Genomic DNA, 12,089 nt, shown 5'->3' with positions numbered 1-12,089 from the left:
CGGGATAGACCCCCAGAAAAAGGGTCTGTTTCTGTGCTGCACTTCTCTATGACTCTAAAATTCCCCTAACTGACCGAGAGTGACCCTAACTGACCGAGAGTGACCCTAACTGACCAAGAGTGACCCTAACTGACCAAGAGTGACCTGACCTCTCCCCAGAGTTACCCTAACTCCTCAGAATTTCAGGATTTGTGATTCTGCTACAGCACCATTTGGGATGTGGGACATTTGGAAGCAGATGGGATTATTGAGAGGAGTTACAGGGAGGTCGTCACACCCCCCTCCCCATCACTCACTCACACCTCCCTCACTTCCTCACTCACACCCTCCTCCCTCACATCCCCCCTCACTTGCACACCTCAGGTACAAGAGAAAGGGAGATGGGTTACAGTCAGGGGATGGAAAGGGAACCGGCAGGCAGTGCAGGGATCCCCCGTGGCTGTTCCCCTCAACAGTAAGGATAACGTTTTGGATACTGTTGGGGGGGACGACTTACCGGGGGAAAGCAGTGAGGCACAGGGCTCTGGCACAGAGTCTGTCCCTGCTGCTCAGAGGGGAAGGGGGAAGAGGAGCAGAGCAGTGGTCATTGGGGACTCCACATTCAGGGGGACAGATAGGAGGTTCTGTGGGGACGAGAGAGACTCACGGTTGGCGTGTTGTCTCCCAGGTGCCAGGGTCCGTGCTGTCTTATGAGGAAAGGCTGAGGGATTTGAGGCTGTTTTCGTTGGAGAGAAGAAGATTGAGAGGTGACTTAATAGAGACGTATAAGATAATCAGAGGGTTAGATAGGGTGGGCAGGGAGAGCCTTTTTCCAAGTATGGGGACAGCGAGGACGAGGGGACAGAGCATTAAACTGAGGGGTGATAGATATAGGACAGATGTCAGAGGTAGGTTCTTTACTCAGAGAGTAGTAGGGGCGGGGAACGCGCTGCCTGTGACAGGAATAGACTCACCAACTTTAAGTCTAGATTAGATCAGAGTGTTGCTGGAAAAGCACAGCAGGTCAGGCAGCATCCGAGGAGCAGGGAAATCGACGTTTCAGGCAAAAGCCCTTCATCAGGAATGAGTCTATCGCGATTGAATCAATCCTGATGAAGGGCTTTTGCCTGAAACATCGATTTTCCTGCTCCTCGGATGCTGCCTGACCTGCTGTGCTTTTCCAGCACCTCTCTGATCTAATCTAGACTCTGGTTTCCAGCATCTGCAGCCCTCACTTTCACCAACTTTAAGGGCATTTAAATGGTCATTAGATAAACATCTGGATGAGGATGGAATAGTGTAGGTTGGATGGGCTTCAGATTGGTTCCACAGGTCGGTACAACATCGAGGGGCCGAAGGGCCTGTACTGAGCTGTAATGTTCTGTGTTCTATGTTCAGTGTCAGTGACCTGGACCCGAACCTCTCAACCTCGAGGCCTGAGCGAGGATTGGGACCATCTGCTTCCCACCTGCTGATGGAGTGTGAAGAGAATGGGTCAGGGGTCTGATGGCTGTCTGTCACTGCCCCCCCCTCAGGGATACCCCCCTCCCCATCACTCACTCACACCCCCCTCACTCACACTCCCCTCACTCACACCCCCCATCACTCACTCACACCCCCTCACTCACACTCCCCTCCCCATCACTCACTCACACCCCCCCTCACACTCCCCTCACTCACACCCCCCATCACTCACTCACACTCCCCTCACTCACACCCCCCCTCCCCATCACTCACTCACACCCCCCTCACTCACACTCCCCTCACTCACACTCCCCTCACTCACACTCTCCTCACTCACACCCCCCTCACTCACACCCCCCTCCCCTCACACACTCCCCTCACTCACACCCCCCTCCCCAACACTCACTCACACCCCCCTCACTCACACCCCCCTCCCCATCACTCACTCACACCCCCTCACTCACACCCCCTCACTCACACCCCCCTCACTCACACCCCCCTCCCCATCACTCACTCACACCCCCCTCACTCACACTCCCCTCACTCACACCCCCCTCCCCATCACTCACTCACACCCCCCTCACTCACACTCCCCTCACTCACACCCCCCTCACTCACACCCCCTCACTCACACCCCCCTCCCCATCACTCACTCACACCCCCTCACTCACACCCCCCTCCCCATCACTCACTCACACCCCCCTCACTCACACCCCCTCACTCACACCCCCCTCACTCACACTCCCCTCACTCACACCCCCCTCCCCATCACTCACTCACACCCCCTCACTCATGCCCCCCTCCCCATCACTCACTCACACCCCCTCACTCACACCCCCCTCCCCAACACTCACTCACACCCCCCTCCCTCACACCCCCTCCCCATCACTCACTCACACCCCCTCACTCACACCCCCCTCCCCAACACTCACTCACACCCCCTCACTCACACTCCCCTCCCCATCACTCACACACACCCCTCTCACTCACACCCCCTCACTCACACCCCCCCTCCCCATCACTCACTCACACCCCCTCCCTCACCCCCCCCCTCCCCATCACTCACTCACACCCCCTCACTCACACCCCCCTCCCTCACACCCCCCCATCCCCATCACTCACATGGTTCTCCATCTCTCTCCCCCTCACACTCTCCTGTCTCTCCCTCACTCCCTGTCGACCCGTTCACTCCTTCACACCTTCTTTCTCTCCATCTTCCCATCTCTCTCTCTCTCTTTCTCTCTCCTGCTCTCAAAGTCCTCCTCTATCTCTCCCTTATTCCTCTCTCTCCCCTTCCTGCTCTGCCTCCCTCCTCTGCCTTCCTCCTTCTCCCCCTCTCTCTCCCTCACTCTCTCTCCCTCCCCACCCACCCTCTATCTCCCTCCCTCACTCTCTCTCCCCACCCTCCCCTCTGTCCCCCCCAGGTCGGTGCAGCACGTTGGTCACTCTGCCCCCTCTCCCCCACCCTCTCTCTCCCTCCCCACCCTCTCTCTCCCTCCCTCACTCTCTCTCCCCCTCCCCACCTCTCTCTCTCCCTCCCTCTCTCTCCCTCCCTCACTCTCTCCCCCACCCTCTCTCTCCCTCCCTCTCTCTCTCTCCCTCTTTCACTCTCACTCCCCACCCTCTCTCTCCCTCCCTCACTCTCTCTCCCCACCCTCTCTCTCTCCCCCCCTCCCCTTTGTCCCCCCCAGGCAGCATGTTGGTCACTCTCTCCCCCCCCTCCCCCCTCTCTCCCCCCTCTCCCCTCTCCCCCCTCCCCCCCTCTCTCCCCTCTCTCCCCCCCCCCCCCAGTCTGAGCTGCAGCTACCCTGTCTGTCTTTTCCTCCCAAGTGTGTCAGTGTTTCGGACACTCGATGCGGTGCAGTTACCTGCTGCTGTTCCGTGCTGCTGTCTGTGTGAGCTGTAGACACCGCACCCGGGGGCGACACTGCCATTTGTGCCGCGGGGGTTACCATCGGAACCCTTCAGCTCAGCTCCACCACCACAACGTCTGCTTAGGTCAGTGCCTGCTCCCCCCGCCCTGACCCCCGCCCTGACCCCCACCCAGACCCCTGCCCTGACCCCCACCCGGACCCCCGCCCGCACCCCCACCCGGACCCCCACCCGGACCCCCGCCCGCACCCCCACCCAGACACTCACCCAGACCCTTACCCCCCTCCCCCAAACCAGGTCTGACTCCCCTCCCCCTCCCCCAAATCCGGCCTGACCCCCCCCTCCCCCTCCCCCTCCCCCACACCCCAGGCCTGATGAAGGGCTTATGCCCGAAACGTCGATTCTCCCGTTCCTGTGACCCTGCCTGACCTGCTGCGCTTTTCCAGCAACACATTGTTAAGCCCTGACCCCCCCTGGTCCAGAGTACTCCCCAGAGGGGCCTGGTCAGGCCTTTCCCTGGTGTCCTGCTTCCCCCCACAATCCCCTCCTGGGAGTGAGTCCTACATTCCCCCTGCCTCCCTGTGGGAAGATGTTTCTCTGTAATTCCCGTTGGGATTTATTAGGGATTGTCTGATGTTGATGACCCTGAGTCTGACCTCCCCAACACAGTTGGTGGGGAAGGGGGGGGGGAGAGGGTGGAGGTGGTGGAACATCTTCTGTCGATCTTCCAGTGACCCCACCCCCTCGTCTTTCAGGTTAGAGTCTCCGCTGTGTCTCTCCAGGAGTGACCAGCCTCCTGCCTGTCCAACCTTTCCTCACCATCAGAGCCTCTCTGTTCCGGGGTGTCTCTGTCAATCTCACTCCCCCTACCCCCACCCCCCCCCCCCCCCCCACCCCACCCCCCCTCTGCTCTCCAGTGCATCTCCCGCCTGTTTCTCACATGGAGACAGAAATGTGGGAGCGATGGTTTGACACAGTTAGGTCTCTCCTGTCTGCTGGTGAACTCGATCCTGGGACATTGAAGCCAATATTTGCTTTTCCTGGCGTTGGGAATCTGTGCAGCTTATGGGAACAGTGGGAGCCGGGCTGTGTGCACTCAGTGGGGACAGCACTGAAACAGTTTGTAAAGGATTGGAGAGGTGTGTTTGTCCCAGCGTCTGACGGTCCCTTGTCCTGCCTCTCAGTCAGTGGTGTTGCTGAGTTAGTGTTGATGTGTTAACTCAGTAATCTCTGGGTACAATGTGCAGTGTGTCTGTGTGTTGTCTTGTTCTTACAGACTGTCAGTGTAACCCTGATGGCTCTCTACATCGACGCTGTAATGACACGGGGTATTGTGACTGCAAGGCTGGAGTGACGGGGCCCAAATGTGACAAGTGTTTACCTGGATATTACTGGCACAGGGGCTGTCGAGGTCAGTACTGATCCCCCCAGGTGCTGGCCTCACTCCATCCTGCCTTTTGTGTCTCTGAGGCAGCACAGGGTCTGAAAGCAGAGTAACTGGCTGAGTGAGAGAACCCTCTCCAAGGCTCTCACATCCTTCCTCAAGCACGATGCTCAGGGCTGTGCTCAGTCTCTGTCAACATTTCATCTTCCACCTTGTCCCATCGCCCCATGGTCAGTGTTACTGGTCACCTTCCTGAATCTTGTCCATTCTGCTCCTCACAATCTCACCTTTCCCATGAGCTCACTCTGCAGCACCTATTCAAAGGTTATTTAAAAGTCCAAATACACCACATCGACCACATTCCCCTGATCGACCCTCGCTATTCCTCTTCAGAGAGTTTAATCTGCTTCCTCTCGCATTTGTTTCCTTTTTGGAAGTTGCTTTTTTTTTTGGCTGCTCTTGCTGTTGCTCCAGGTTTTTCTGGGATTTCTCTGAGGAAGTTTTCCCTCAGCTTCCCTCTCCCTGACGTTCCCTGCATGAATCTATAATTCCCAGGATTGTTCTCTGTCCCTTTTGAAATACAGGAATCCCCCTCAGTCTCTGCCATTTTCTGTGCACTGTCCCCTTTCCCAGGAACCCGTTAGAAATCTGTCAGGAATCTACCTGCCATTTCTCCCCAAACTCCATTAAAATTCACTGATTGAATCGATCAGAGCCAGGCTTAGATGATTTTTACTTTGGTTTGTCATCTCCCCTTTTGTTCTTAAATGTCTATTTCAGTCTCTCCCTTTGATCTCTCAGCCACCGAGACCCTCGGTCTGTCAATACTGAGAGCACTAACGCCTTCTCAGAGATCTCTGCTGAGATCTGAGAGGTTATCGATGGAACCCTCAGTAGCTCCATCTCTCCTCACCCTCACTCTCTCGCCCTCCCTCACTCTCTCTCCCCACTCACTCTCCCCCCCCCCCCCCCCGCCCCCGTCCCCCCCAGGTGGGTGCAGCATGTTGGTCACTCTCCCCCCCACTCTCCCCCCCCCCCCCCCCCCCCCCCCCCCCCCCCCCCGTTCCCCCCCCCTCCTGATTGGCTCTTGTTGTGGGTTCCTTCCCAGTTTCAGTTTCTATTCTGGGATCATTTCAGTCCATCGTTTACCTTTCTGTGCCCCTTGTTCCTTTGCTTCCCTGTTGGCCTTCTCTTTATAATGTGTGTCCGACTGTCCTTTGTTGGATTCTCGGGGTGTGGATGTTTGTCGATGGGAGCTGGGCAGTGGGGGGTATTGAAACCGTCTGTGACTTGGGGAGATTGTCATTGAGCAGAGCTCTCTGTTTCCTTGCAGCGAGAGTTTGTGATAACGTCCTGACCCGGTGTGAGAACGGGGGAGTGTGTGAGGACAATGGCAGGTGTCTGTGTCTCCCTCCGTACACAGGGCTGTTGTGTGAGAAACACCAATGCAAGAAGGGAACAGGTGCCTGTGTCTCACAGTCACCACAAGATCCAAGCTTCACCCACCTGCTGCTCTCCCTTCCTGCCCTCCTCATCACTGTCAATGACCATGGGGCCCTGTGAGCAGCTGCCAGCCCCTGGACCCACCCAGGAAGGTGCAGGGAGCAACAGCCGAATCCAGGCTTTACTGTGAAAACACACATCCCTCCCCTCAGCTGGCCAATCCCGGGAAAACCAACTGGAACGAAGGCTGAGTGTATCCCAGATTGTGGAGGCAGCCAGGAATCACTGGGATATGGAGTGAGGGATTACCCCGGGGAAACTGGGACAGCAGCTCATCTCCATTCTCCAACCACACCCAGCCTGTGGTCAGCTCAGAGACAAAGAGACAAAGCAGTTGCATTGAACTAGCACCTTTGGCCAGCTCAGGACGGCACACAGCATTTTCCAGCCAACGAAGGACTTTTCAGTTAATGACAATGTGTTGATGATGCGATTATCTGTGATGTTGTTTAAGAGATAAATCTCATTAGGACTCTCCGGGACACCACGCCAGCTCTACTTCAAACCACGATAGAACTCCTTACATCAACCTGAGAGAGCAGACAACATCTCAGTATAAAATATAACAATTCTGAATCGACAGCACTCCCTCAGCACTGACCCTCTGACAGTGCAGCACTCCCTCAGTAGTGACCCTCTGACAGTGCAGCACTCCCTCAGTAGTGACCCTCTGACAGTGCGGCACTCCCTCAAAACTGACCCTCCAACAGTGCCCACTCCCTCAGCACTGACCCTCTGACAGTGCGGCACTTCCTCAGTACTGACCCTCTGACAGTGCCCACTCCCTCAGCACTGACCCTCTGACAGTGCGGCACTTCCTCAGTACTGACCCTCTGACAGTGCCCACTCCCTCAGCACTGACCCTCCTACAGTGCAGCACTCCCACAGCACTGACCCTCTGACAGTGCGGCACTCCCTCAGTACTGACCCTCTGACAGTGCGGCACTCCCTCAGCACTGACCCTCGGACAGTGCGGCACTCCCTCAGCACTGACCCTCGGACAGTGCGGCACTCCCTCAGCACTGACCCTCGGACAGTGCGGCACTCCCTCAGCACTGACCCTCGGACAGTGCGGCACTCCCTCAGCACTGACCCTCGGACAGTGCGGCACTCCCTCAGCACTGACCCTCGGACAGTGCGGCACTCCCTCAGCACTGACCCTCGGACAGTGCGGCACTCCCTCAGCACTGACCCTCGGACAGTGCGGCACTCCCTCAGCACTGACCCTCGGACAGTGCGGCACTCCCTCAGCACTGACCCTCGGACAGTGCGGCACTCCCTCAGCACTGACCCTCGGACAGTGCGGCACTCCCTCAGCACTGACCCTCGGACAGTGCGGCACTCCCTCAGCACTGACCCTCGGACAGTGCGGCACTCCCTCAGCACTGACCCTCGGACAGTGCGGCACTCCCTCAGTACTGACCCACTGACAGTGCGGCACTCCCTCAGTACTGACCCTCTGACAGTGCGGCACTCCCTCAGTACTGACCCACTGACAGTGCGGCACTCCCTCAGCACTGAACCTCTGACAGTGCGGCACTCCCTCAGCACTGACCCTCTGACAGTGCGGCACTCCCTCAGCACTGACCCTCGGACAGTGCGGCACTCCCTCAACACTGACCCTCGGACAGTGCGGCACTCCCTCAGTACTGACCCACTGACAGTGCGGCACTCCCTCAGTACTGACCCTCTGACAGTGCGGCACTCCCTCAGCACTGACCCTCTGACAGTGCGGCACTCCCTCAGCACTGACCCTCTGACAGTGCGGCACTCCCTCAGCACTGACCCTCTGACAGTGCGGCACTCCCTCAGCACTGACCCTCGGACAGTGCGGCACTCCCTCAACACTGACCCTCGGACAGTGCGGCACTCCCTCAGTACTGACCCACTGACAGTGCGGCACTCCCTCAGTACTGACCCTCTGACAGTGCGGCACTCCCTCAGTACTGACCCACTGACAGTGCGGCACTCCCTCAGCACTGACCCTCGGACAGTGCGGCACTCCCTCAGTACTGACCCACTGACAGTGCGGCACTCCCTCAGTACTGACCCTCTGACAGTGCGGCACTCCCTCAGTACTGACCCACTGACAGTGCGGCACTCCCTCAGCACTGACCCTCTGACAGTGCGGCACTCCCTCAGCACTGACCCTCTGACAGTGCGGCACTCCCTCAGCACTGACCCTCGGACAGTGCGGCACTCCCTCAACACTGACCCTCGGACAGTGCGGCACTCCCTCAGTACTGACCCTCTGACAGTGCGGCACTCCCTCAGCACTGACCCTCGGACAGTGCGGCACTCCCTCAGCACTGACCCTCGGACAGTGCGGCACTCCCTCAGCACTGACCCGCGGACAGTGCGGCACTCCCTCAGCACTGACCCTCGGACAGTGCGGCACTCCCTCAGCACTGACCCTCGGACAGTGCGGCACTCCCTCAGCACTGACCCTCGGACAGTGCGGCACTCCCTCAGCACTGACCCTCGGACAGTGCGGCACTCCCTCAGCACTGACCCTCGGACAGTGCGGCACTCCCTCAGCACTGACCCTCGGACAGTGCGGCACTCCCTCAGCACTGACCCTCGGACAGTGCGGCACTCCCTCAGCACTGACCCTCGGACAGTGCGGCACTCCCTCAGCACTGACCCTCGGACAGTGCGGCACTCCCTCAGCACTGACCCTCGGACAGTGCGGCACTCCCTCAGCACTGACCCTCCGACAGTGCGGCACTCCCTCAGTACTGACCCACTGACAGTGCGGCACTCCCTCAGTACTGACCCTCTGACAGTGCGGCACTCCCTCAGTACTGACCCACTGACAGTGCGGCACTCCCTCAGCACTGAACCTCTGACAGTGCGGCACTCCCTCAGCACTGACCCTCGGACAGTGCGGCACTCCCTCAACACTGACCCTCGGACAGTGCGGCACTCCCTCAGTACTGACCCACTGACAGTGCGGCACTCCCTCAGTACTGACCCTCTGACAGTGCGGCACTCCCTCAGCACTGACCCTCTGACAGTGCGGCACTCCCTCAGCACTGACCCTCTGACAGTGCGGCACTCCCTCAGCACTGACCCTCTGACAGTGCGGCACTCCCTCAGCACTGACCCTCGGACAGTGCGGCACTCCCTCAACACTGACCCTCGGACAGTGCGGCACTCCCTCAGTACTGACCCACTGACAGTGCGGCACTCCCTCAGTACTGACCCTCTGACAGTGCGGCACTCCCTCAGTACTGACCCACTGACAGTGCGGCACTCCCTCAGCACTGACCCTCGGACAGGGCGGCACTCCCTCAGTACTGACCCACTGACAGTGCGGCACTCCCTCAGTACTGACCCTCTGACAGTGCGGCACTCCCTCAGTACTGACCCACTGACAGTGCGGCACTCCCTCAGCACTGACCCTCTGACAGTGCGGCACTCCCTCAGCACTGACCCTCTGACAGTGCGGCACTCCCTCAGCACTGACCCTCGGACAGTGCGGCACTCCCTCAACACTGACCCTCGGACAGTGCGGCACTCCCTCAGTACTGACCCACTGACAGTGCGGCACTCCCTCAGTACTGACCCTCTGACAGTGCGGCACTCCCTCAGTACTGACCCACTGACAGTGCGGCACTCCCTCAGTACTGACCCACTGACAGTGCGGCACTCCCTCAGCACTGACCCTCTGACAGTGCGGCACTCCCTCAGCACTGACCCTCTGACAGTGCGGCACTCCCTCAGCACTGACCCTCGGACAGTGCGGCACTCCCTCAACACTGACCCTCGGACAGTGCGGCACTCCCTCAGTACTGACCCACTGACAGTGCGGCACTCCCTCAGTACTGACCCTCTGACAGTGCGGCACTCCCTCAGTACTGACCCACTGACAGTGCGGCACTCCCTCAGCACTGACCCTCTGACAGTGCGGCACTCCCTCAGCACTGACCCTCTGACAGTGCGGCACTCCCTCAGCACTGACCCTCTGACAGTGCGGCACTCCCTCAGCACTGACCCTCTGACAGTGCGGCACTCCCTCAGCACTGACCCTCGGACAGTGCGGCACTCCCTCAACACTGACCCTCGGACAGTGCGGCACTCCCTCAGTACTGACCCACTGACAGTGCGGCACTCCCTCAGTACTGACCCTCTGACAGTGCGGCACTCCCTCAGTACTGACCCACTGACAGTGCGGCACTCCCTCAGCACTGACCCTCGGACAGTGCGGCACTCCCTCAGTACTGACCCACTGACAGTGCGGCACTCCCTCAGTACTGACCCTCTGACAGTGCGGCACTCCCTCAGCACTGACCCTCGGACAGTGCGGCACTCCCTCAACACTGACCCTCGGACAGTGCGGCACTCCCTCAGTACTGACCCACTGACAGTGCGGCACTCCCTCAGTACTGACCCTCTGACAGTGCGGCACTCCCTCAGTACTGACCCACTGACAGTGCGGCACTCCCTCAGCACTGACCCTCGGACAGTGCGGCACTCCCTCAGTACTGACCCACTGACAGTGCGGCACTCCCTCAGTACTGACCCTCTGACAGTGCGGCACTCCCTCAGTACTGACCCACTGACAGTGCGGCACTCCCTCAGCACTGACCCTCTGACAGTGCGGCACTCCCTCAGCACTGACCCTCTGACAGTGCGGCACTCCCTCAGCACTGACCCTCGGACAGTGCGGCACTCCCTCAGCACTGACCCTCGGACAGTGCGGCACTCCCTCAGCACTGACCCTCGGACAGTGCGGCACTCCCTCAACACTGACCCTCGGACAGTGCGGCACTCCCTCAGTACTGACCCACTGACAGTGCGGCACTCCCTCAGTACTGACCCTCTGACAGTGCGGCACTCCCTCAGTACTGACCCACTGACAGTGCGGCACTCCCTCAGCACTGACCCTCGGACAGTGCGGCACTCCCTCAGCACTGACCCTCGGACAGTGCGGCACTCCCTCAGTACTGACCCACTGACAGTGCGGCACTCCCTCAGTACTGACCCTCTGACAGTGCGGCACTCCCTCAGTACTGACCCACTGACAGTGCGGCACTCCCTCAGCACTGAACCTCTGACAGTGCGGCACTCCCTCAGCACTGACCCTCTGACAGTGCGGCACTCCCTCAGCACTGACCCTCTGACAGTGCGGCACTCCCTCAGCACTGACCCTCTGACAGTGCGGCACTCCCTCAGCACTGACCCTCTGACAGTGCGGCACTCCCTCAACACTGACCCACTGACAGTGCGGCACTCCCTCAACACTGACCCACTGACAGTGCGGCACTCCCTCAACACTGACCCACTGACAGTGCGGCACTCCCTCAACACTGACCCACTGACAGTGCGGCACCCCCCCAAGCACTGACCCTCTGACAGTGCAGCACTTCCTCAGCACTGACCCTCTGACAGTGCAGCACTCACTCAGCACTGACCCTCTGACAGTGCGGCACTCACTCAGCACTGACCCTCTGACAGTGTGGCACTCCTTCAATGCCCACCATCTAGCAGTGCAATCCTTGTTGTGTTTGTTCTCTGAATGTCTGACTGGGATGGGTGACTGGGATTGGGGACCTGGGATTGGTGACCTGGGATTGGGGACTGGGATGTGTTGATAACAGTGTCCACCTTTGTCTCTGATCAAAATCACCCCACCCCTCCCGTGAGGTTTGGGGAGACACTTTGAATTTTTGAAGTATGAAATATTGGGAAAGTGTTGTTGGGAAAGTGTTGTTGAACTGTGATGCTTGTTGTAACAAACTCTGGTTGCAATGTAATCTGATTCAGTGTAAATGATCTGACGCTGAGGATTTGACTTTGCAATGCAGTAAACTAGCAGGGACCATGCCGGCTGAATGGAACGATCTCGTCGTGTTGTAGACAAGGGCATTCATCATGGTTTATT

The 12,089-nt window shown here is 58.9% G+C and overlaps 1 protein-coding gene across 1 annotated transcript in view; it reads left to right on the top strand.

Moving 5' to 3' along the window:
- Positions 1-6,262, top strand: part of LOC132818572 (netrin-G1-like) — a 43,555-nt gene extending 37,293 nt beyond the window's left edge. Inside the window, exons 4-6 of the mRNA XM_060829629.1 lie at positions 3,247-3,441; positions 4,592-4,726; positions 6,033-6,262. Of these exons, the coding sequence (XP_060685612.1) occupies positions 3,247-3,441; positions 4,592-4,726; positions 6,033-6,262 (560 nt within the window). The remainder of the gene's footprint in view (positions 1-3,246; positions 3,442-4,591; positions 4,727-6,032) is intronic.
- The last annotated feature ends 5,827 nt before the right edge of the window (positions 6,263-12,089 follow it).

Source organism: Hemiscyllium ocellatum, chromosome 9 (assembly GCF_020745735.1).
Source record: "Hemiscyllium ocellatum isolate sHemOce1 chromosome 9, sHemOce1.pat.X.cur, whole genome shotgun sequence".
Classification (NCBI taxonomy): Eukaryota; Metazoa; Chordata; class Chondrichthyes; order Orectolobiformes; family Hemiscylliidae; genus Hemiscyllium; species Hemiscyllium ocellatum.
Note: the sequence above shows the minus strand (reverse complement) of the source record. Positions and strands in the feature narration are given on the sequence as shown.